The 27,793-nt window shown below is 41.3% G+C and overlaps 1 protein-coding gene across 1 annotated transcript in view; it reads right to left on the bottom strand.

Moving 5' to 3' along the window:
* cyp27a1.1 (cytochrome P450, family 27, subfamily A, polypeptide 1.1) overlaps nt 1-27,453 on the bottom strand; it is a 76,095-nt gene extending 48,642 nt beyond the window's left edge. Inside the window, exon 1 of the mRNA XM_067228897.1 lies at nt 27,307-27,453. Coding sequence (XP_067084998.1) covers nt 27,307-27,348 — 42 coding nt within the window. The 5' untranslated portion in view covers nt 27,349-27,453. The remainder of the gene's footprint in view (nt 1-27,306) is intronic.
* Nucleotides 27,454-27,793: the final 340 nt, after the last annotated feature.

Below are 27,793 nucleotides of genomic sequence, written 5' to 3' on the forward strand. Positions count from 1 at the left end.
TAAAAAGAAAACGTGTTGGGTTCTCCTAACTTTTCTTGTCTTTGCAGAATTTCATGATGTCATATCCTTCTGGTTAATGTTAATATACATTTTCCTGAGCCGGAGACACAACTGGAGTACGCAGTTTTTGGTTTGCGCCGTTCTACAATTTGTTTTTTAAATTATTTATGTATTTTGTGTTTTAACCATTGGTATCCTTCGACATAGGCTACAAGTGATGCGAACCTTACAAGAGCAGCAGTCCCTCGAGGCACTTTGCCTCTACCTTGGTGAAGATGACGGACATCTCATTCGGGAGTATATGGCAAGTCAGTGTAATTGCATTTTCCAGTCCAAAATATTGTATCTTATATTATAGAAAAAGAGAAAATAAAAAATAGAACCCTCCAGATAATCATCTATTTTAACACATTCACTCAGAAATTCATGTAACCTTACCACTCAGAAGATGCATGACATAGCTTTGAAGTTCAAAAACACTTTGGGCCACAGCAATGCACATAAAATGTATCTGGTGTAAGCATGGTGTTTATGCAGAACATGTTCAAATATACACTACCGTTCAAAAGTTTGGGGTAATCCAGACAATTTTGTGTTTTCCTTGAAAACTAACACTTTTATGTATCAAATGATTTGCAAAATTAATAGAAAATATAGTCAAGACATTGACAAGGTTAGAAATAATGATTTTTATTTGAAATATAAATCTTGTTCTTCAAACTTTGCTTTCGTCAAAGAATGCTCCATTTGCAGCAATTACAGCATTGCAGAACTTTGGCATTCTAGCTGTTAATTTGTTGAGGTAATCTGTAGAAATTTCACCCCACGCTTCCTGAAGCACCTCCCACAAGTTGGATTGGCTTGATGGGCACTTCTTGCGTACCATACGGTCAATGTTGGGGAGGTTCTGTGTTGGCTCAATGGTGCCTGTTAGTTGTCAAAATGGATTGTCGGTTAGGGTTAGTGAACTTGGTTTGGTAGGTCTATTGCTGTGGGTGTGTGTGAGTGTGTGTGTGGTCTGAAACAAAGGGAATATACAAACTATAAGTGATACAAAGTAAACATATACATATCTACATATATATATATACACACAGTTTATAACAAGCCCGATAATAGGGCACACCAGTTGAACAGATAAAGGACTAAGCTAGCATCGACAGTCTATGCTAATGTACACCGAACGATACCTCTAATCAGAACTGAACGTCGGAGGACTATCTCCGCTTCTCTTGACGTTATAACATGTACAACACAACACAGGCACAACGCAATACGGAACAACAAAGCACTGACACACTTACTCCGTATTCATTGACGCACACGAAGAACAAATGAAACTAGAGAGGGTACAATTTCTGGGGAAATTGTAGGGTGTGCTTGCTTGCGTCGGTTGCAGAGGGGTCCGTTTTTTAATGACATTTTTACAACTGATATTTCTGTATATTTTATATTAAATGCATACTTATTATTTATAAAGATTACATAGATTTAAAAGCATATTTTTTTTTGCTGCTCATTTACAACTCAAAATACTAAGAGTGAAGTGTAGAATTAAATAGTTGTCTTCTCATTTCCCCTGTAAGAGGGAATGGGGATCGGCTATATACAGTAGCAGCCTCATAGTTGAATCAAAACGAATACATTTGGCAGAACGGTGTAAACATTTACCTAATCTCTATGACTTAAACGTCCTTTTAAGTTTTTCCCTTCTCATTATATTTTCAGGCATTTAGCCTATTCATACTGCATTCATTCATTAATTAAGAACCCCCTTTGAAACTTATTCTAGCAACAACGTTACCGGCAGTAGCTAGCTATCTCAGATGGAATCGCGATTCAAACAGTACCATCTGCTGACTGAAAATATGCCCACAAAAATTTAAATAAGCTTGACATTTATTTAGGGGGAAATCGCTAATTTATAAAAAGCTCACTGGTAGCGATCATTGTCAGTAACAACGCAAAATGCGATCCCTATGGAATGCCGAATTAGTCAAAATTAAATAAATAAATAAATAAATATATAAATACATAAATAAATATGGCTATGAAAAAAAATCTGAAATACAAAAAAAGATGGCAATAAATATATAAATATAGCATTATATAGTTATATAGCTGAATCCATTTACCGACATCAATAAATAAATACAATTTATTTATTTCAAAATGACATTTTTGTAAAGACAACATTTATTTATTTAATCAGACTTTTATTTCCTAATGCCACATTTATTTATTTTTTGAGACTTTTACACACCACATTTATTTACACATATTTCCACACCACATTTATTTCCACACCACATTTATTTCTGTGCTGTATTTATTTCCAATCTCACATGCAAACGAGAGAGGCATGGTTATCTTCAGACCAACGCAGCTCCACACAAGATCGAAGGCAGATAGGGACACCTAGATTCGGTAGACCAACGCCATTTTGTCGCATACATGTGCGTTGTTAATGATGAGATGGCGTAACGTGAATTCATGTATGTTTATTCAGCTACGAGGTTACCTTAATAGCTAATGTTTTGAGGCCTAGAGCCAGCATAAAGGATGTTTGTAATGCCTTTTGCCGTCCTATCGTGATATAGAATTGAATTTGAGTTACATTGATTTCGAATGTGTTAGTGATAAAGCTATGTATAGCTACTAATTAGACATTTAGCATTTGTGTATGCAGATTGTTTTTTGTTGTTGTGCATATTCTGCCACTGTTGAGAGAGAGATTCTACGGCGAGCCTGTGACCTAGTGACTCAGCGATTCTGGAGTGTGACTGTAACCAGTGGCCATCAACTCGCCAAGCTGGTGGACTGCACGTTTTGGATACATCATAAAGATAAGATTTATGAGATATCCAACATCATCACACACTGCCCGGGTAGTGATTTGAAACAAGGCCTTCCATTCAAATAACCACACAGGAACTGAATTGAAACTCAACTTAGTTGAACATTGAACCAATTGCCTGGACTGATCTTTTTTTGTTTTAACTGACTGACTATTTTGGGGGAATTTGTTATTGTTGTTTTCTATGTGTGATTTCACAATCCTTGTGGAATGCTAAAATAAATGTTTTGATATTGCATTTGCTATTCAAACAGTGGTTGTAGCCAATTCACTTCAAGAGCCGAACCCAATTCTGATTTCTAATGCTTAAGTATCATTAATATAGGTCATTGTGATATTCTCAATGATGCCTTAAGTTACGCTAGTTACACTTGCATAATGTGGAGGTGTGCTTTGGGTCATCGTCCCGTTGTAGGAGGAAATTGTCTCCAATCAAGCGCTGTTCACAGGGTATGGCATGGCGTTGCAAAATGGAGTGATAGCCTTCCTTATTTAAAATCGCTTTTACCTTGTACAAATCTCCCACTTTACTAGCACCAAAGCAGCCCCAGACCATCACATTACCTCCAGGTACCTCCAGGTAATTGCTTGACAGATGGCGTTCCAGCATCTTTTCACCTGTAATGAAGTCTTTCGAGCGCCTGGTGCTGGCACACCTTAAATCCATCACTGACCCTCTACTGGACCCCCTGCAGTTTGCCTACAGAGCCAACAGGTCTGTGGACGATGCAGTTAACATGGCCCTCCACTTCACCCTACAGCACCTGGACTCCCCAGCATCCTATGCCAGGATCCTGTTTGTGGACTTCAGCTCTGCCTTCAATACCATCATCCCCACCCTGCTTCAGGACAAGCTCTCCCAGCTGAACGTGCCTGATTCCACCTGCAGGTGGATCACAGACTTCCTGTCTGACAGGAAGCAGTGCGTTAAGCTGGGAACGCAAGTCTCTGACTCCCGGTCCATCAGCACCGGATCACCTCAGGGCTGCGTCCTTTCTCCTCTGCTCTTCTCCCTGTACACCAACAATTGCACCTCCAGTCATCCGTCCGTCAAACTCCTGAAGTTTGCGGACGACACCACCCTTATTGGGCTCATCTCTGGTGGAGACGAGTCTGATTATAGGTGGGAAGCGGCCAACCTGGTGACCTGGTGCAGCCAGAACAACTTAGAGCTCAATGCTCTTAAGACAGTGGAGATGGTTGTGGACTTCAGGAGGAACACAGCCCCACTCACCCCCATCACCCTGTGTGACTCCCCAGTCAACACTGTGGAGTCCTTCCGCTTCCTGGGCACTATCGTCTCCCAGGACCTCAAGTGGGAACTGAACATCAGCTCCCTCATCAAGAAAGCACAACAGAGGATGTACTTCCTTCGGCAGCTGAAGAAGTTCAACCTGCCAAAGACAATGATGGTGCACTTCTACTCAGCCATCATTGAGTCCATCCTCACCTCCTCCATCACCGTCTGGTACGCTGCTGCCAAGGACAAGAGCAGACTGCAGCGTATCATCCGTACTGCTGAGAAGGTGATTGGCTGCAATCTGCCTACCCTCGAGGACCTGCACACCTCGAGGACCCTGAGGCGAGCGAGGAAGATTGTGGCCGACTCCTCCCACCCTGGACACTCCCTGTTTCAGTCACTCCCCTCTGGCAGAAGGCTGCGGTCTATCAGGACCAATACCTCACGCCACAAAAACAGTTTCTTCCCTTCCGCTGTTGGCCTCTTCAACAAGGCCAAGGGACCACACTGACTCAAATGGCTTAAAACACTCTGCTTTTGCACTGCACCACAACATGGTATCTTGTACATTTGTATTTTTTGTAATATTTGTATTTTTATATTGTAATTTACGGCAACTTATATTTTATTGTATATTTAATTCTATTCTAATCCCACTTAGTACTGCTAGTTTATGTACCCCTAGTATAGTTAGTCCACATATTTAAATTTTAGGTATATGTTTATTGTATGCACCTTCCTGCCAAAGCAAATTCCTTGTCTGTGCAAACTTTCATGGCGAATAAATCCCTTTCTGATTCTGATTTTGCGTCTCAAAAATGTTCTTCTGTGTGATCCAAACACCTCTAACTTTGATTCGTCTGTCCATAACACTTTTTTCCAATCTTCCTCTGTCCTATGTGTGTTCTTTTGCCCATATCAATCGTTTCTTTTTATTGGCCAGTCTCAGATATGGCTTTTTCTTTGCCACTCTGCCTAGAAGGCCAGCATCCCGGAGTCGCCTCTTCACTGTCGACGTTGACACTGGCGTTTTGCGAGTACCATTTAAAGAAGCTGCCAGTTGAGGACCTGTGAGGCGTCTATTTCTCAAACTAGAGACTCTAATATACTTGTCTTCTCGCTGAGTTGTGCACTCCCACTTCTCTTTCTACTCTGGCTGGTTAGAGCCCGTTTGTGCTGTTCTCTGAAGGGAGTAGTACACACCGTTGTAGGAAATTTTCTGTTTCTTCGCAATTTCTCTCATGGAATAGCCTTCATTTCTAAGAACAAGAATAGACTTGCGAGTTTCACATGAAAGTTCTCTTTTTCTGGCCATTTTGAGAGTATAATGGAACCCACAAATGTGATGCTCCAGATACTCAACTAGCTCAAAGGAAGGCCAGTTTTATAGCTTCTCTCACCAGCAAAACAGTTTTCAGCTGTGCTAACATAATTGCACAAGGGTTTTCTAATTATCCATAAGTCTTCTAAGGCAATTAGCAAACACAATGTACCATTACAACACTGGAGTGATAGTTGCTGGAAATGGGCCTCTATACACCTATGTAGATATTTCATTAAAAACCAGACGTTTCCACCTAGAATAGTCATTTACCACATGAACAATGTATAGAGTGTATTTCTGATTAATTTAATGTTATCTTCATTGAAAAAAAATTCAAATGAAAAATAACAAGAGAAGAAATATAGATATCGTATGTGACCAAGATGAACATTTCTCATCAAATAAAGTTTGTGCTATTAAGATTAAATAAATTATGTAAACAAATGTTTCCTTTTTTAATTTTCTCACAGGACATCAAAGGAGATGACATCCAGAGAGACCTGCAGAAGACCTACATGGGCATATGTCACCAACAAGGACGGTGGAGAATCTGGACATTATGATATCTAGCAGGTTTCTTCAGCATTCCCACTCATCACACCACTCGCAGACGTAGACGTAGATATGTCACAAAGTATATACGGTCCACTTCTAATCTTAACTACCTATCCAGATCTTCTCCACCTGCCCTCTCTCTTTCTATAGGGCTCTGGAACTGCCAGTCTGCTGTGAACAACTGAACATCAGCTCCCTCACCAAGAAAGCACAACAGAGGATGTACTTCCTACGTCAGCTGAAGAAATTCAACCTGCCAAAGACAATGATGGTGCACTTCTACACAGCCATCATTGAGTCCATCCTCACCTCCTGCATCACCATCTGGTACGCTGCTGCCACTGCCAAGGACAAGAGCAGGCTGCAGCGTATCATCCGCACTGCTGAGAAGGTGATCGGCTGCAATCTGCCTACCCTCGAGGACCTGCACACCTCGAGGACCCTGAGGCGAGCGAGGAAGATTGTGGCCGACTCCTCCTACCCTAGTCACTCCCTGTTTCAGTCACTCCCCTCCAGCAGAAGGCTGCGGTCCATCAGGACCAATACCACACCCCACAAAAACAGTTTCTTCCCTTCCGCTGTTGGCCTCTTCAACAAGGCCAAGGGTTCACATTGACTTCATGACTCAATGACCTTAAAACACACTGCTTTTTGCACTGCACTATAGAATCTTGTACCAATTGTATTTTTTGTAATATTTGTATTTTATATTGTAAATTACTGAATCTTATATTTTATTTTATATTTTATTGTACAGTTTATTTTAATCTAATTGCGTGTGCTTTGTTCTCTCACATATATCTTATTATTATTATTTTCCCACCCCTAAGGATCAGTCAATATTTGGACTACATAGACAACGGCGGTGTAAAAATGTTCGTCTTGGTCACGATTGCGTTGCTTCTATTGGGATTTACGTTTTGTTGCCCGGTTTAGGTTTGAGTTACGTTTCTGTCGCGAAAGTGAAGCTAACGGTGGCTAATTTGATAGCCACAGTCACTAACGTCACGAAAACACGCGTGACTACCTAAACACGCATGACTACCTGTAGCGGAACATTAGTTTAGCAGCTCGTTAACTTCTGGGAGATATAGCTAGGCTTTACCTAAAATGGCAGACAGCTGCAGAAACACCACAAGCAAAAAAGCTAGGCTGATAACTATTTACTATTTTAATTTGTGATGTGAAATGTAATGTACAATATGAGCTGATATAATTAAGAAGTACATCTACTTTCGGAAACAGTAGTCTACTATTTTACTGATGCGTTAGCTAGCATCATGACATTAGCCGGGCTGCCCGGGCAACAGAACACATACTACAGCGGTCTGTGATGCATCCGTTTTCAATCGTTAAAATAAACATTCCTCTCAAATACATTTTCGTTGTAGGATTCATTATGACATTAGATTACAAGTAAACAATTTTTGGGTGAAATTATAATTACCTGTGGTTTCAAACCAATGTAGCTCACTGCAACGCTGTATGCTAGACAGTCAAGTAAAAAAAACATCTCGGAAGCCAAACGGCGACAGAACATGTTCGGAACTCCCCTTAGTTTCCGCTAATGAAAAACTTGATTCAACTATCTGACTACCAACCTGAACTTCATTGCCACAGCCTAAACTTTGTCAATCTGTTCATAATTTTTTTTTTTTTCTGCCTAAACCGTACAACGGAACGTTAAATCGAATTCAAGCAACGCAATCGCTACCATGACGAACACAACAGTAGTCGTTAGTAGTAGCCAAGTACAATTTACCTGTGTCAGCTTCTCTACACAGGGCTACAGTGGCGGTTCTACATTGAATTACACCAAGGGCGAGACGCCCTTCACCCCCCCCCCCCATTGAAATCAAAAGGCTGTTATGGTAAGACCGATTATGTTCTATACAGCTAAAACAGCCTGGGGTCAAATTGACACCAAACATAATAGGAGGGTTACATAAACATGCCCTTACACGCTAAATGTCTGTTATTACATGCTATATTAATATAACTTTTAGGGAGGAACACTTTTAGTTATGACGTTAAACTATACTTTGTCACGAAATATAGTTGTAGCAAATAGCAAATGTTCGTCTTTGAAACTACCTACAGATTTGAAAATTCCGTTGGCTAATTACAGGGCCTAACCTAAATAATGAAAATAAATAATAACTGAACTTGTAACAGTTTTGTTGCAAAGCACACTATTATGGTGAAATGTTCTCATGTTTGTTGAGTTAAAACCGAAATGTTGTTGCATAGCAAGCATCATAGCAAAAAGGCTAACAAACGTAAGAGTTAGCCTATACCCACCAATTAACATTAGCCCTTCATTCATGACATGGATACCGTAATAATCATACTGAGACATATTTGCATACCTTTATCTTTTTCTCGTTTCTCCTATTCTTCTTTTCTTTTTTTTTCGAAATTGGGCACCTGATGGCTTACTTGACCTTTTCCTGTCCATCTTCTTTGGCACTCAACAGTCAACAGATTTCCCACCCCCCCAACACTGTCACTCACGACCTGAAGTCAAGACTAAACCAATTCACCTTGGTGACCACAATCGTTTTGTGTTACATATTTTTATTAGCCATTTCACACAAAAAAATAAATAAAAAAAATGTGCAGGAACTTTAGGCCTATATTTATAATATTATGAATGAAATGTGCGTTATTTGGAAGAAAGTCGAGGTGCAACTGACTTTAGCCCACTAATTTAGAGTATTGCACTATACAGTGGACCCCCCCCCCCTTGTCTGTTCCATTTGGGAGACCCAGTCAGGTGAGCTGTCTGTCCCCCTCCCCTTTTTTCACACAGCTTCTGTGCACGGCACCTTCTCAGCAAGCAGGGGTGCCTGCAGCTGCCTGAAGGGGGCGCCAATTTGCCAATTCCCCACACAGTGAAATGATAGAAAAGAGAAAACCGCTTCGCGGCGCAGAGATTTTTATTTATTTATTTTATGCTTGTGCGCCCCCCACGTGACAGGAAAAAATGCCGCCCCGGGCGGCTGGCCGGTCCGCCCGTGCCTAAAACCGCCCCTGCAGGGCTATATCGCATTTTGCGTTCTTACTGACAATGATCGCTACCAGTGAGCTTTTTATGAGTGAGCGATTGTCACCTAAATAAATGTCAAGGTTATTTAAGTTTTTGGGGGCATATTTTCAGTTAGCAGATGGTACTGTTTGAATCGCGATTCCATCTGAGATAGCTACTGCCGGTCTCAACGTTGTTGTTAGAATAAGCTTCAAAGGGCGTTCTTTATTAATGAATGAATGCAATGTGAATAGGCTAAATGCCTGAAGGAAAAACTTAAAAGGACGTTTAAGTCATAGAGATTAGGACCATTTTTACACTGGTCTGGCAAATGTATTCGTTTTGATTCAAGTATGAGGCTGATGATCACCATTCCCTCTTGCAGGGGAAATGAGAAGACAACTATTTAATTCTACACTTCACTCTTAGTATTTTGAGTTGTAAATGAGCAGCAAAAAATTATGCTTTTAAATCTATGTAATCTTTATAAATAATAATGCCTTTTTATATAAAGTATACTGAAATATCAGTAAAAATGTCATAAAAAAACGGACCCCTCTGCAACCGACGCAAGCAAGCACACCCTACAATTTCCCCAGAAATTGTACCCTCTGTAGTTCCACTTAGTATTGCTAGTTATGTACCCTTAGTAAAGTTAGTCCTCATATTTAAATTTTAGAATTCCTATATGTTTAATGTTTGCACCTTCCTGCCAAAGCAAATTCCTTGTCTGTGCGAACTTTCATGGCGAATAAAACCCATTCTGATTCTGAACAAGGCAGACTTCATCCCATGCTTCTCTTCACGCCCTTGCACTGAGAGACATGGATCCGCCCAGAGAACACTGCAACTCCAGCTGCTCTCTCCGTCAACCACTCATTCTCTCACTCACCCCGCTCAACCGGACGAGGTGGTGGGGACAGTCTTGCTTCTTTCCCCGCATATTAAATACACATCCACCCCACTCTCTGTTACTGCCAAATCATTTGAACACCATGCTAACTGATCCTATCAAAGCATTTTTAGTTGTCCTCTACCGCCCACCAGGGCCGCTAGCCGACTGTGGAGGAGCTGGACATGCTACTCAGCGTCCTCCCGGATGATGGAACACCGCTGATACTCCTTGGGGACTTCAACATCCACCTTGAAGGAACGCAGGCCGTCGACTTCAAGTCTCTTCTGACTTCCTTCGACCTGAAGCTGTTGAACACACCGGCGACCCACAAGGCAGGAAAACAGCTCAACCTCATCCTGACACGTATCTGTATCACTGACTTAACCTCTATAACCCGACTACACATTTCTGATCACTCCTTCATCCAATTCTCTGTCTCTCTCCCTCCAACTCCTCCTACCTTCCCTCCCCTCGTAACTTTCCGCCGCAACCTCCGCTCCCTATCCCCCTCCCATTTCTCCTCCATTGTAACATCCTCCCTCCTTCCCATTGACGAGTTCATGTGCCACCCCACTGACACTGCCACCAAGACCCTGTTATCCACACTAACTGCATCACTCGACACTCTCTGTCCCCTGTCAACCAGGCCTGCGCGATCTTCTCCCTCCTGCCCATGGCTCACGGATGTTATACGTGAAGACCGGTCCATCCTTCGGGCAGCTGAGAGGAGATGGCGCAAGTCCAAAGACAGTCTGGACCTCGATAAGTATCACTCCCTCCTCAAATCCTTCTCTGCCCGCATAACTGATGCTAAAACCCACTACTTCCTGAACAAAATTAACTCTGCCTCAAATCCTCACAAACTTTTCTCTACCTTCTCCACCCTTCTTAACCCACCTCCCCCTCCACCCTGACTGCTGACGACTTCTCCTCCTTCTTTGAGAAAAAAGTTGCTGACATTAGCAGTCGGTTCCCTGAACCCACCTTTCCTACCCACTCACCCTCTATGACTGTGTCTAAACTCTTTCTCTAACCTGTCCGAGGCAGAGATCTCTGACCTCATTCTCTCTCATTGCCCCACCTCCTGTCCCCTTGATCCAGTCCCCTCCCCTCTCTTTCAAACCATCTCTCCCTCCATCATAACTTTTCTTTTCCATGTCCTTAACTCTTCTCTTACTTCCGGCACTTTCCACTCTGCCTTCAAACAGGCCAGAGTTAGCCCTCTACTCAAAAAACCCTCCCTTAACCCAGCCGTCCTCCAGAACTACAGACCAGTATCACTACTACCCTTCTTTTCTAAAACAATTTAACGCGCTGTATCTAACCAACTTTCAAACTTTCTCTCTCAGAATAACCTGCTCGACCCCAACCAAGTTCAAGACTGGCCACTCCACAGAAACTGCCTTCCTGTCAGTCACCACTGCCCTCCAGTCTGCCAGAGCGGCTTCGCGGTCATCCGTCATCATTCTGCTGGACCTTTCTGCAGCATTTGATACAGTTAACCATCAAATCCTACTGGCCAGACTTTCTGAGATGGGCATCACTGGCACTGCACTTCAGTGGATCTCATCCTACCTGTCGGGAAGATCCTACCAGGTCTCCTGGGGAGGCAAAGTGTCGGGCCCCCGCCAGCTCTCTACTGGTGTCCCTCAGGGCTCCGTCCTTGGACCCCTCCTCTTCTCCCTGTACACCACCTCGCTTGGACCAATCATCACCTCCCATGGCTTCTCCTACCACCACTGCTATGCTGATGACACGCAGCTGTACCTGTCGTTCTCCCCGACTGATCCGTGGATCTCGGCTAGGATCGAGGCCTGCCTCACAGACATCTCCGCCTGGATGACAGAGCACCACCTCCAGCTGAACCTCTCCAAAACAGAACTCCTCATCATCCCGGCCAAACCCTCCATCTCCCACGATCTCTCAATCACCCTGGGATTGGCGACGGTGACCCCTTCATCCTCTGCCAGGAACCTCGGGTGACCATGGATGACGAGCTCTCCCTCACAGCCCACATTGCTGCGGTCTCCCGGTCGTGTAGATTCACCTTCTACAACATCTGGAAGATCAGGAGATACCTGTCTGAGCATTCCACCCAGCTGCTAGTCCAAGCACTTGTCCTCTCAAAGTTGGACTACTGCAACTCGCTGCTCGCCGGTCTCCCAGCATGCGCAACCCGTCCTCTCCAGAGGATTCAGAAAGCGGCGGCCTGTCTGGTCTTCAATCTACCCAGCACGGCCCATCACGGCCCGTATCAGATTCAAGACTCTGGTACTGACCTTCCGAGCGGTGAACGGGACTGCACCCGACTACATCAAGTCTCTCCTCCAGCCTTACACCTCCCCCCCCCGCCACTTACGGTCTTCTTCTGACAACCGTCTGGTGGTCCCACCGCTCAAGAGTAGGGATGGGGATTGTTAATTTGTATCGATATCGATACAATTTTCAAGACTGCTTAACGATCCGAGTCTTTATCGATACCACTATCGATACTTTTCTGGGGTGAGCTTGAGCTAACCACCATCTAAATGAATTAATTTGGCAAATGTTAAACATATAGCAGCACCCACACAACCCACGCCACACTTTATGTAAACAAGATTACTGAACAACATTTATAGCAATAACTTAAGTAAAACAGATGTCAAATAGAACAAAGAGGATGTGTTGCTCTCAGGTGGAGGCTGGATAAAAGGAGCACATATTTGCACAATGGATCCTGACTCTGGCTAAATCTACAATTGTCCACTACAGATGTACTATCCACAACCTGGACGAGTAAATAGTATAAATGACTGTGATTGGGTGGTTGACAAAAAGTGACATTGACAAGCCGTCATTGTTCAAGACTATGAAAAGTTTAACACGTTTCAACAAAAGGCACCTGATCTAGCTAAATGACCATCTAACCAAACCCAACCTTCCTTATCTCATCCCTATTTTGTTCTGTCTCTGTTATTGTTAACAAGATGCTCAAGCAGCCCACAGAGCCATGCTCCCGGTGACTTTGTTTTGAATGATCAGCAGCGGGGCGGGGGAGTCTTATTATTGAGGCTTATTATTGTCAACGATGGATAGCCTACTTGCTACGAAGTTGGGGTGCGCTGACTGCGCTCACCATGCAAACTTGGGTTGAGGAGAATTGTCCGGCAGCTGGAGTTGGCACCGTTGTTTCTCGAAGACAGTCGAATGCATTTTACCTTCATGCACAACGTTGAGGTGCTTATTCATTGCAGTAGTAGTGCCCCCACCCCCAATACGATAAGCTCGGACCTTATTGATCTTTGGGTTTTGTGAAATTTGGAACCGGGTCCTTAGAGAACCGGGTATCGATCCCCATCCCTACTCAAGAGCGCCCGGTCCCAACACAAGCTCTTCTCCTGTCTGGCCCCCCAATGGTGAAATCAACTCCCCACCTCCATCAGGGACACTGACTGTCTCCCCACCTTCAAGAAAAGGCTCAAGACGCACTTGTTCCGGGAGTACAACGGCACTTAGGAATGCTTGGCTGGACCTCATGTTAGTTTCCTCCAGGATCACAATAACTCTTATTGAGAGACAAGTTGCTCTTGTTGGTTAGTTGTAACGGTTTTAAATTCTTGTACTCGCTGTGAACTATTTTACTGTTGATTGTTTTTCTACAGGTACACTCTTGCACTTTTTGAGTTTCATGTTGTTTAATTGTAACTTGTTTAACTGCATGCTCTTATGGTTCTTCCCTTTGACACTTATTTGGTTTTTCACAACGTGTGCTTCATGTTTTGGCTGCTCGCAATGTTTGGGGCTATCTCGTTGTTATGATCAGTGACCTATGCTCTTTTGTAAAGCTCTCTCTTGGAAGTCATTTTGGATAAAAGCGTCTGCTTAATGCATTAATGTAAATGTAAAATGCTAACATATTTTTGTTGAAGGAGTGATCATTCTGGACAACATTGGCTCTGCAGCCCGAGCTTGTGTGGGATGCTAGGAGTCATCTATGCACTGAACTTATCTTACCCTTAGGACCTGAAATGCTCTTGCAAATGAATGCTTTCCCCCAAAGTTCTTGGATTGAAGAACAAAATCTGTGTTCAGTAGGACTGTAATTCTTCAGCTGCACATTTTCATTAGTGATGGGCATTCCGGCTCTTTTGGCTCAGCTCACTGAAAAGAGACGGCTCTATTGGCTCCCGAACGGCTCTTTAAAAAATGTATGTTTTAACTATGAATTTGACTATGATAGGTGTGAAAACAATTTGAACTAGAGAGGGTACAATTTCTGGGGAAATGGTAGGGTGTGCTTGCGTCGGTTGCAGAGGGGTCCGTTTTTTTATGACATTTTTACAACTGATATTTCTGTATATTTTATATAAAAAATGCAGAGCCTACTTATTATCTATAAAGATTACATAGATTTAAAAGCATAATTTGTTCTGCTCATTTACAACTCAAAATACTAAGAGTGAAGAGTAGAATGAAATAGTTGTCTTCTCATTTCCCCTGCAAGAGGGAATGGTGATCAGCAGCCTCATAGTTTAATCAAAACGAATACATTTGGCAGACCGGTGTAAAAATGGACCTAATCTCTATGACTTAAACGTCAGTTTTTCCCTTCTCGTGATATTTTCAGGCATTTAGCCTATAGAATGCATTCATTCATTAATAAAGAACCCCCTTTGAAGCTTATTCTAACAACGACGTTACCGGCAGTAGCTATCTCAGGTGGAATTGAGTTTCAAATAGTGCCATCTGCTAATTGAAAATATGCCCCCAAAAACGTAAATAAGCTTGACATTTATTTAGGGGAAAATCCCTCATTTATAAAAAGCTCAGTGGTAGCGATCATTGTCAGTAACAACGCAAAATGCGATATAGCCCTGTGTGGAGAAGCTGCCCCGGTAAATTGTACTACTACAGTACAGTACTAGACTGTGTTCGTCTTGGTACTAGCTAGCAATTGCGTTGGTTGAATTCGATTTAAAGTTCCGTTGTACGGTTTAGGCTGAAATTAATTATTTTCATGAACAGATTGACAAAGTTTAGGCTATGGCAATGAAGTTCAGGTTAGTAGTTAGATAGACTTTTGATTTAAGTAAGGGGAGTGCCGAACATGTTCTGTCGCCGTTTGACTTCCTAAACAGCTGTGTAGATGTTTTTGTAGTGTCTCGCGTAGGCTACAGCGTTGCAGTGAGCAACACTGGTTTGAAACCACAGGTAATGACAATTTCACCAGCAAATCGTTTACTAATGTCAGAATAAATCCTACAACGAAAATGTATATGTGAGGAATGTTTATTTTAACTATTGAAAACAGATACATCATAGACCACTGTAGTATGTGTTGCCCGGGCAACACAGGCTAATGTCATGATGCTAATACTTCAGTGAAATAGTAGACTACTGTTTCCGAAAGTAGATGTACTTCCTTAATAATATCAGCTTATATTGTACATTACACATCACAATTGTGTGTCATATCACAAAGTAAAATGAGTAAATAGTTATCACCCTGGCCTCTTTGCTTGTGGCGTTTCTGCAGCTGCCTTGCAGTAAAGCTATAGTTAGCCTAGCTATCCCCCGAGTTAACAGATGCGAAACGAATGTTCTGCCAAAGGTAGTCACGCGTGTTTTCGTGACGTTAGTGACGTCAGTGACTGTGGCTAGCATATTAGCCACCGTTAGCTTCACTTTTCGCCACAAAAACTTAACTTGAGCCTAAACCATGCAACGGAACGTAAATTCCAATAGAAGCAACTCAATCGCTACCAAGACAAAACTTTTGACACCTAGGTTGTCTATGTAGGCCAAATATTGACTGAGTTTTAGGCGGGCAAAAAGAAATAATAATAAAAAAAATATATATATATATGTGAGAGAACAAAGGTTGTGCCCTTGCCGAAGGCAAAACACACCCAATAACTAGAAAATGCATTTCCCGCTGAAAATGCGTTGGAATGCTGAAATCTGAAGAAGAAAAAAAATTTAATGGCTGAAAATACAGAAAAGAGAAAATACCCGCAAGCTGAAATTAATTTAAAAAAAAAGCGTGATTCACACAAAAGAGGGAGTGTGGAAGCTGAACTGCATCATTTAACAAAGCTAAGTGCTTAAATACAATGCGGGAGAATATGTTTGAACGTTGTGAAGCAATCGAAAAAATAGTTGAATTTCAAGAGGCAGTGTGGAAGCTGAACTGCAGCATCTAACAAAGCTAAGAGCTTAAATAGCCTACAATGCGGGAGAAGCTGAAAGCTGAACTGTTAAACAGAAGAAGAAGTAGGCTAGCTAGTCATAACAAGAATATTATAGTTTTAACAGCTGAAATTATATGGGGTAGTAATAGCTAGCCTATCACTGAGTGCGTTTACTCGGCTTTCTTAGTAGGATTCAATGTGTTGATTGAATGAAACATTAGCAGTAGGGCCGATACAGGAAGACACAGTGACACTTTGTTGCAGAAGGATGATGGTGCAAGTTTTGTCCGTGGAGCATACAACGATTAATAAAAAAGAATCATGTAGACGCGTTTATTGAGTAAATGCATAACTAATTACACATGTAAACGGAGTAATCGTATTATTGGCATAAACCGACAATTGCTAGTAATCGGGTTTCTCATGGTCAAGTAAACGCACTCAGTGGCGTAGTAGAATAAAACAGTTCCATTAGCAATAGTAGTAAAAGAGATATTAGCAGCACCTGCAGAGTCACCTCTTGTAAATTGTATTAGGTTGAAATACTATCAAACTCTGTCTTGTGACTCCACTAATCAGCTAATACCAATCACCTGTGTGAGAGACTGAGTGGTGCGTGTCTGTCGTTGCCACGGTGATGGTGCAGCTATGATTGCTAACGCGCTGAGGGCAGAGAATAACAGAAATGTAGCGAGAATCCACACCTCAAACAAGTTAACCTAGACACAAAACTATACGTCCAATCCAAAGAATAAGGATATTTTCCGAGACCCAAGACTCTGCCGAAACCAGAGATGTCTTTTATATTTCTGTGCGGTCAGAAATACGACTCTACCGGCAGTTTCAAAATCTTGTTCTTTTTGCTATGAACAAATGTGTACGTCTGTTGGATTCAACAGACAACTGTCTACGACCAGCACAAAATTTGCTATCTATTGATCCAAAAACGAAGCATGAAGAGCGAAAATTGTGGCAATGCTGGCAAACTAGAAATATATTTTTAACGACATCCAAAGCTCCCCTCCACTCTAAGCGTTTCAGTCTGCACTCTAGGCTTTCACGTACACACCCATGTAAATCTCTGAAACGGTTTGAAAAAGTCATGAAACATAATCAGTGATATTGAAAAAAGTTGAATAGATATCAAAAAGCTGAATTATAAATAAATAGTTTAGGGTTTTGTCAACATTTAAAAGTTTAAATGGTGTCTCTAGCTGAAAGATTGAGGAAGAAGAAGCTGAATCATTTGGGAATAGCTGAATGTATTGTGAACATTTTAAAGGTTGAATGGTGTCTATAGCTGAAAGTATGCTGAAGTAGTTAAGTTTGAAAGAGGAGGAAGCTTTTTTTAATGATTTGAAAGGATTTACCATTACTTTTAAAGGGAGAATAATTTGCACAAAAACCTTAATATCTTAGAGTATAAAAGTGAGAAATACCAAAAGACATAGCACACATCTCCTGAAGGAGCTGAACGTTTTGATACAAAAAATGTAGTAATCGGTGAAAGTATGCAGGACTAGTTAAAGGACACGGAAGAACTAAGAAGTTGGAATAATAATAATAAAGAGAAACAGCTTAACAGCATTCTCACAATAAAGAGAAATAGGAAAACAATAGTGAGAGATTCAAAGAACAATACTTGGAATGCTGAAGCAGCATTCCAACAACTAGAAAAGGCTGTTCCTGCAGTGAGAATGCTGAAAACATGAATAGGGATAGCTGACCATGCTAAAAAAGCTGAAAATAGTGAAAATGTTGTAGAAAGTTATAAGCTGAAGCTTCAAAGCGCCCGAAAGGTATTTTTGAAAGGGGCTGGAGCTGGACGAAAGCATAAAACTACAGAAAAGAAAAATGCAAAAAGAGAAATAATTCAGAAGAATTAGAAAATTTTGTAGAAAGTCATTTGCTCAGGTTTCAAAAGGTCTGAAATGTATTTTAGAGAGGACCTGGAGCTAACTCTGATTAAAATGCTGCTGCAAAAAAAGCTGAACTATTGTGGGTAGTAAATAAGATCATGCTACATCTAACCAGCGGATCATCTTGCAAGTGTGTCAAAGTGGTATTTTTACAGACTGTATTAACACCGTAGGCGTGAATAATGCTCGTCCATCTGATTTTAGCCGAAGCGAAGATAGAGAGAGGATGCAATGGGAGATTTCCTACAGTAAGCTAGATACTGCTTCAAATTGAAAACGGAGACGATCTTTTGATTTAAAGACAAGTTACTTAACATCTGTATTCAATATCGCCAATCAAAAGTAAAAACCTTTCAGTTATGAAGCGTTTGTTCGTAGGATTAACGCCAGCTGCAGCAAACACTTACCCCAGCCCCGGTTTGGCTGTTCGTGACGGTCAGCTATGACAGTCTTGAGCTTCGATTTTTGCAGATTGTACATACCTTGTTTGGCCAATTTGGTCGATTGTGGAAAAGAAGTCGAACCGTTTTTAGTTATGGAGAGCCATCGCGCTAGCTCGATTATAAGAGAGAATAACAGAAATGTAGCTAGAATCCACACCTCAAACAAGTTAACCTAGACGCAAAACTATACGTCCAATCCAAAAAATAAGGATATTTTCCGAGACCCAAGACTCTGCCGAAACCAGAGATATCCTTTATATGTCTGTGCGGTCAGAAATACAACTCTTGGCAGTTTCGAAAACGTGTACCCAATTCTGCTTTCATGGTGCGTGTCTGTTTGGTTGCCACGGTGATGGCGCAGCTGTGATCGCTAACGAGCTAAATAATGTGTTTTGACCTGTGTGTACGCTATGAGTTTGCTGGTTTTGAATATCCCAATACATGTCAGTTCGGAAAAGAAAATGATTATAGTCTAATGGCATTATAGTTCAATTGTAGCATGCCACTTGTAGGTGCTGCAGTGCGCGTCACGTGTGTGTGTTGCGCACTTGTTTTTTTCATGGGAGCTTGGTTCGCGCGTGTAGCTCGAGCCAAATTGTTGCTGAAAGAATTGTTATATAGGCCTAAGTTTGTTTATTATAAGTTTTCACTGTTAGGATGACTATAGGCTAAGTAGTAGACAGTACTGTCTTTAACTTAATTTTGGGGGGCTTATGACCTCTTCGTTGAATTTGAATATAATGTATTTGGTAAATGGACAGATCATTAAACCCATTTTATGCATGGATTTGTGTAGGCCTACAGTATACTGTGTGTGTGAGATTCTAATGAATGCTGAATGCGAGCCTACTGGCCTACATTTTGTTCGCACATTATGGGCTATGATGACTGAACACATTTATTATTGGCTAATATGTGCTGTTCACAATAGAGGTTGCCATTGGTTACTTTTTATGGTTATATTTTATTGCACTAATTGCACAGGTCCGCCCCCCCTGAGACACAACCTTTGCTCCGCCCCTGACCTAGACGCAAAACTATACATCCAATCCAAAAATAAGGATACTTTCCGAGACCCAAGACTCTGCCGAAACCAGAGATGTCCTTTATATGTCTGTGTGGTCAGAAATACGACTCTATCGGCAGTTTCAAAATCTTGTTCCTTCGGCTTTCTATGACGAATTTTACCCACCTCTCCATTGAAGTTAGTGAGAGAATTTGAAAGGCTGCTCTCGCTTCAAGGCTCATAGCTGAAAATTTGAGCTCTTTAGTAGTTACATTGGCTGAGAGGACAATTCGTCCTACATTTTAAGGTATAACTTCTTTCTGTAAGTTAAACTATATGAACTTTAGAGGAATTTGTTTGACAGCTCATTCGTAAAAATCAAGAAGGAGCAAAAGTTTTCATGTATTTGAAACTGTCAATTCAAAATTGGCTGAATATTTGAAAAAGCTGAATCATTTGGGAATAGCTGAATGTATTGTGAACATTTTAAAGGTTGAATGGTGTCTATAGCTGAAAGTATGCTGAAGTAGTTAAGTTTGAAAGAGGAGGAAGCTTTTTTTAATGATTTGAAAGGATTTACCATTACTTTTAAAGGGAGAATAATTTGCACAAAAACCTTAATATCTTAAAGAGTATAAAAGTGAGAAATACCAAAAGACATAGCACACATCTCCTGAAGGAGCTGAACGTTTTGATACAAAAAAAATGTAGTAATCGGTGAAAGTATGCAGGACTAGTTAAAGGACACGGAAGAACTAAGAAGTTGGAATAATAATAATAAAGAGAAACAGCTTAACAGCATTCTCACAATAAAGAGAAATAGGAAAACAATAGTGAGAGATTCAAAGAACAATACTTGGAATGCTGAAGCAGCATTCCAAGTATGCCAAAGGCAAAGCACACCCAATAATAATATATGTGAGAGAACAAAGTTTGTGCCCTTGCCGAAGGCAAAGCACACCCAATTAAATTATTAAATGAAATCATACTCTACCTTAACCACAATGTCTTAAAAAATGCATTGATTTGTTATGGCTCTTGAAGAGGTCTGTCCTTAACCACTGATCATTTAACAACAATTAAAGATAATGATTGCTTTATTATTTCTATACTGTTTGAAATGTTCTGAATATAATAAACAATGTTTGATCTAGGGAGTCAGGTGGCTGAGCGGTGAGGGAATCGGGCTAGTAATCCAAAGGTTGCCAGTTCAATTCCCGGTCATGCCAACTGATGTTGTGTCCTTGGGCAAGGCACTTCACCCTACTTGCCTCAGGTTAATGTCCCTGTACTTACTGTAAGTCGCTCTGGATAAGAGCGTCTGCTATATGACTAAATGTAAATTAAATGTAAATCTATACCTTGCAATATTAAGCTCATGAGCACATAACCCTTGGTTATGTTCAGGAGAGAAATATGCCTATCTATTAATTATGTTTCTTGTATCATTGATAAATTGATATCATTCTGTTTTATTATGCCTGCATAGCCATAAGTTGGGTCTTTGTAAGGTGTGACTATGAAAGGCCTGTGTCACTAATGTAAGAGGTCACAATATTTCCAAAGTGTAATGCCATGCAACTTTGAATGAGGAAAATAGAAGGAATGACAAGGCCATTTATGGGAGCCCTATCTAAGGACCTAAACAAAAGCTATCTAGCATACTGTGTCCTTTTTCAGTGCCTGCAAAGGCTATGTTAATAATTTTGTATCCTCCCATATTGTGATACCATATATTCTCTTGATTTCCTGTATTCATTGTCCAGTCTTCTGTGATACTCAACTTACATTTACATTTAGTCATTTAGCAGACGCTCTTATCCAGAGCGACTTACAGTAAGTACAGGGACAATCTCCCCGAGGCAAGTAGGGTGAAGTGCCTTGCCCAAGGACACAACGTCATCTGGCACGGCCGGGAATCGAACTGGCAACCTTCTGATTACAAGCCCGCTTCCCTAACCGCTCAGCCACCTGACTCCCATGTCAGGGGGCAACTTGAGTGTAACAGACACCTGCACCACACATTTGTGTAATAAATACATAGATTTGGTCTTGAACTAGTCTTGAACTCATCTGAACTATTCCTTCCATTGACTTGGCACTTTCAGAGCAATTGGGTACTATCTAATACGTCTTCACTCTCCTCTGAGTTTCGACTACTCGTCTAACTGAGTGTGTGTGAGTTGGCTTGGCCCTCCCTCATGCAGTATAATTGGTTGACACCGCGTGTATGATTGACAGGAACAGAATGTGAAGATGATCGTGTGCGCCTTTAGGCCTACAAGTATTTTTAGTTGTTCTTTGAATTAGTCAATTATTTTGAATACAATTAACATTTTTATAGGCTATATTAATCTATTAAAAATAGAGTCAGCTCTTCAGATATGCGAGTCAGCTCCCGAAGTTCACCTACAAGAGAAGAATGGGCGAATGACCCATCACTAATTTTCATTCCATCCTCCACACAGCTTCATACCCCACCGGAAGCATTTCAGATGCAGAGCGTTTGTCCATATTCTTTTGGCTTGCTCAGATTTTGTTGATTTGTACACTTTCTTGATTTTTGTGCTTCTATTCACTACTTGTGAGGTGATGCTAGGGGTTAGCAATGCACTGAACTTCTACTCTACTTCTACTCTAGGGCTGGAACGGTACATGTATTTGTAGCAAACCGTACGGTACGGGCGTCACGGTTAGGTGCATGAAATTACACGGAGAATACACGGTATAAAAATAAATAAAACCTGCGTGCAAATTAATTCATGTAATGCGGAACTACTGTTAGATACTCGTTTTCTTTAGGGACATCTAATCTGTAGCTCTGAAGCTCTAATTGGCGCCGCCGTGATTCAGAGATAGCTAGCAGCACTAAGGACGAGTATGGCGAGTGGTGGCGACCCACGAGAGAAAGAGGACCGGCCTTTTTAACCCTTGTGCTGCCTTCGGGTCACATGACCCAAAGGTTCATAACGAACCATCGTTGTGTTTACCCAATTTTACCCAATACAAAAACAAATAAAAATAATTTTCTTTTAACCTTCGCAATGTGGGGGGTCTGAGACAGCCCAACGGTAAAAAAAAAATGCTTCACTTTGTTTTTGTATACGGTAAAGTTGTCGCAATACGACGGTGGGTCACAATGACTGATGGGTCAGAATGACCCGAAGATAACACAAGGGTTAAGATTGCAAGTTCGGGAAAACTTCGGTTTCCCATTCAGTTACAGTAGTACAGGTGAGAGAGTGGTGGATAAGACAAGCACTGTGTGTCGGCGTTGTTCAGCAGTTGTGGACAGTGACATGCAGTCTGGGTAGGCAAGGTAGGCATTGCCTACCCTGCCAAAATTCAAACGTAAACATTTTTATTAAATCCTTTTCTTTAATAAGCTTGTATTTTTACTGTTTAGTCTTGTGATTTATATTTGTGTTATTCCAATTGTTTAGATGTTACGATGACGAATGTACCAGATACGCATAATCAAATACAAAAAAAATTGTAGAATAAGCAGTGCTTTTACTGTCCGTTCACTGCGGACGACAAGCGAAAAACTCACTTGCGCACTTCGATCCTGTATTCTTTAACATGTACAGTACCAGTAAAAGGTTTGGACACATTTTCCCATTCAAGTGCCTAGCCTCTTACTAACATCACCGCACGTGTCACTGGTTGTGGGGTATGTGAGTGGAAATACATCTAACATGCTAACGCATCTGGCGTGTGCTAAATGACTAAAAATATCCGACGCCATCACCCAGGTGTGCCAATCACTGGAACGAGACAAAAAAAATAATCTACTTCTCCCTACAGTGCTTAACCAGCCATTAGATACACATACAAATAGGGCCAAAACAAATTACTGACGCAATCTGAATTTACATCATCTTCAATGCGCCGTATTCACTCGTAGAGGAACCTGGTATGTTTTGCTTTTCCCTCCGTTGTACCGAACTCGTACCGAACCGTGATGTCTGAACCGCGGTATGAACCGAACCGTGACTTCAGTGTACCGTTGCACCCCTATTCTACTCTACTATGAGTTAATTCATAATGTCTTCCTGCAAATGGCTGGTGGAAGGCTTTCCCCCAAAGTTCTAGGATTGTTTTGGCAAAATAGAGAGTTGTTCAGATATATGTTGTTTGTTTTAACTAAAGAAGTTAAATTAAATTAAACATAATTTTAGACTGTAGGAAATAAAGAATTAAATTGCTCTGAATATCAAATTGGAATAAAAATATAGATGACACAATGTATTTAAGCATATTAAACATGGATTTAGTTGGAATTACTAAGGAAATTAGACTTACATTTACTCAAAATAGTTGAGCTAAAATTGCATACATAATTCATTTGAAAACGTACAGTCAACTTAAAAAATATATATGGATTTAGATACATTTTTTTGTGTGCAACCTCTTTCAATAATAAAATTAAGTTAAATCAACGAAAACATTTTTTTCAGTGTTGGCATAATAAAGGAGATGACGACATGAGCGGGGGACTGTTATGATCATTGGATTCACATAGCGCAACTGATCGTTCATGAAGACTTTTTAGGCATTTTACAACCTCTTACATCTGGCTACAACGAATGCCCCTACTTTGTACAGAGTTTGTGAACGTAACAATAAGCTAAATTGAATTTATTCTTGAGCTGTAAGTAGGCCCATCAGAATGGAATGCTTGGAATGTTGGGTAACTGGATTTGAGTAAGCTAGACACTGTTGAAAGGAACTGTTGAGAACAAATGCATTGATTCAGTACGTGATTGATCATTAGGTGGGATGGGATTGCATCTTTCAAACAGCCTGAAAGATGCATTCACGGGTTACCAGCAAAAAAAAAAAAAAAAAACTTTACAAAATCCTGTGCACAATGCAATTCCCAAGATTAACCTATTTATTATATCTAGTTCATAGATGTAAAGGGAACACAATGTTGATGTCAGGCTAGTTGGAGTAGATGGGCCTTGATTTATCAAATGCAACTTTAGTTTTATATGCGCTTCTGGCCTTGCATAACCCACCACCTACACTTGATACTATAGTCCCAATATTACAGTAATAGCCTACATAAAACCAAAATATCCAGGCAGTGGATTGTTATGTCTGTCATTCCGAAAGTTGTTCAATTGAATAGGCTAAGCATCAACAGGCTAACATCAAGTAAGCCTATAGCCTGTAATTTTCAAACAAATGACGATGCTCTAATTTTTGCAATACTTGGACCGTGTCCTGACAATAAATGAAGAACATTACTTGTTTTGCCAGTATAACTGGATCTAAATAGACCATTGAATGTTTGTCATGTTCCTGTATGTCCAGTAGCTGCCAGGACTTTGCAGAGGCCTCCCTGCAAAGTCGGAGCTCGAGGTCCCTCTCCTAAATCCACAAAAAATGTATCTCCATCTATCTTATACCACTGCCAATAGACTGATTGCTGACTACCTTTAACTATAGCATATATTCAGCAATGTGAGAGACAGTAAAATTGACCAATCATATTTTCCCTCTAAATGGGTGAGCTTTGTTATCGCTAACTTCATGACAAATTCCGCCCGCTATGGGGAACGTGATCACAAGCTAATAAACTAGCTAACGTAACGTTAGCTTGTTCGTTCACTTCACAATGGAAGCCGCGAGTAACATTCCCGCTAGTGAATGTGCGCCGTTTTTCAAGGTTAACTTTTAATGAGAATTTGGAGTTAATCGGCAAAGGAAGACCAACACCAGAACTTACTTTTGTGCAGAAAACCAAAGCTCATGAAAGCTCTTTTATTTAAAAACTTTTCGGTCGCCACTGCCACTGTTTTGTAGCCCTAGCCTAGCCTATATGTTATAGTGTTGTGCAGAATGACCGGTCAATATGTAGGCTAAATGTACCAACGCAACGTCATTATGCACAATTACTGTAAATAGTGCCACAAGGGCTGGCTCAAATAGTAATAATGACCAACACAATTTCATGTAGGCCTAATGCTGTGCGCGTGCTGTATCGTGTTTTTTTCCCGACAAGTAATTGGGGTCAGAGGGCCAAGGTTTAAGAGTCACAGTTCGCTACTGATGACACATCATTTGAAAGCCTACAATCCAGTGTTGTAGTCAAGACTACCTAAACCGAAACAAAGTCATGACCAAGACCAGAGTGTATCGAGACCGAGACAAGACCAAGACTTTAAGGGGTCGAGACCGAGTCAAGACCAAGACCAAGGAAGGGCGATACCGAGTCAAGACCAAGGCAGGGGGAGACTAGCCTGGCTCTGCCCTCCTACGTACTTCCGCTCAATTTTGATTTTGTAGTGGGTTTGTTTCTGTACTAGGTCTGGGAATTCGGTGGATTACTCGGTTTTCAGAAACAACATTTTTGTCCAATCAGCGAACAGAGGGAGTGGCTGAGAACAATTACGTTGATGTCGTTCACTAGTTTGAGTTGTAGTTCAGTAACGGCGGCGGAGTCGCTGCCGAATATCCAAAAGTTAAAGCCAGAGCAGGAACAGTCTTTGCTAAGTTTTGTTGGTGGCCATGATGTTGTGGCCCTCCTCCCCACAGGGTTCGGGAACAGTTTGATTTTCCAGCCACTGCAGCTAGCTCTGTTACAGTAGTGGTGAAGGAATTGGCTAAGGCGAACGCTAGCGATTGGTTATGGCAGATCAGAGTGGCTCTGGGCAGATCCAATAGTTTTAAACTTCAACAGAGTACCCGCCTACAAGGAAGTCAACGCTTGTCAATGGAGCGAGGCCAGACTCTCTGTACAAATGCAATGTACGAGAGTCTGGTTAGGACCAGGCTAAAGAACACCATCCCCACCGTCAAAACAGAGGTGGAAACATTATGCTTTGGGGGAGTTTTTCTGTTAAGGGGACAGGACAACTTTATCGCATCAAAGGGACGATGGACGGGGCCATGTAACGTAAAATCTTGGGTGAGAACCTCCTTCCCTCAGCTAGGGCATTGAAAATGGCTTGTGGATGGATATTCCAGCATGAAAATGACCCAAAACACACAGCCAAGGCAACAAAGGTGGCTCAAGAAGAAGAACATTAAGGTCCTGGAATGGCCTAGCCAGTCTCCAGACCTTAATCCCACAGAAAATTTGTGGAGGAAGCTGAAGGTTTGAGTTGCCAAACGTCAGCCTCGAAACTTTAATGACTTGGAGAAGATCTGCAGAGAGGAGTGGGGCAAAATCCCTCCTGAGATGTGTGCAAACCTGGTGGCAACTACAAGAAACGTCTGACCTCTGTGATTGCCTACAAGGGTTTTGCCACCAAGTACTGAGTCATGTTTTGCAGAGGGCTGAAATACTTATTTCACTCATTAAAATGATAATCATTTTATAACAATTTTGACATGTGTTTTTATGGATTATTTTGTTGTTATACTGTTTCTCAATGTTCAAATAAACCTACCATTAAATTATAGGCTGATCATTTAGTTGTCAGTGGGCAAACGTACAAAATCAGCAGGGGATCAAAACTTTTTTTTCCTCACTATAGATCTGTTGACATTCACTGTACACAAATATACATGAATACAGAACACATGACAGGGGGCAACACCTTTCCACAGCACTGTAAACCCCACTGTAAAGGTCAGCTGGCACTCAAATGGCATTGCACTAGCTAGGGGTTGCTATGGAAAGTACATTATTTTAATAATCTTGGATGAAACATTGTCCCTACAACATACTGTCACTAAGTATACAGTAACAATGCCCATGCATGAGCTTACAATAAAACCCTTGAGTAATCTCAGAAATTGTTACTATTTTGAATGCAGTACCAGACAGGTCGTACAAACATGCCAGAACTATAAAATCAACTTATTCAGCAACATATAAAGATCTCATGAGCATTGCCAGTTTCACAGTACCTGCAATTCATGTAAGCGATTGTAGTAGCCTTGACAGAACATTCTGTACAATATCTCCAGGGTTTTCACTTGTGGGAGATCCTCCTGTGTCCGAGGCTTGTGCTGTGACTTAGACAGGTTGACAGAGGGGTTGACCAGAACTGAGGCTGTGGGGCATAGCAGAAGCCAGCGTCTATGCTTTTGCACGGCAGTCTGGGCCAGACGAGCAGCCATTATGGGGGCAGCAGAAGGAATGTCAAAATAACACCAGACTCCTGTTTCACCACAGAGCCTGCCTTGGGAGGGGCTATGTCCTTAGAAAGTTAACCCTTGGCATCCAACACAGAAGGTAACTACATTGCGATTTAAATCAAACAGGAAATTTCAAGTTTATTTAGAGGCCTGATTTCCCTCTTCTCGCTCTTTCCATTGGTGTTCCATTGTTTGTTCCATTAATTTGTTATACTATCCAACTTTTACCAAACCAATAACAATATCCAGTACTGTT

This window comes from Osmerus mordax, chromosome 2, assembly GCF_038355195.1.
Source record: "Osmerus mordax isolate fOsmMor3 chromosome 2, fOsmMor3.pri, whole genome shotgun sequence".
NCBI lineage: Eukaryota > Metazoa > Chordata > Actinopteri > Osmeriformes > Osmeridae > Osmerus > Osmerus mordax.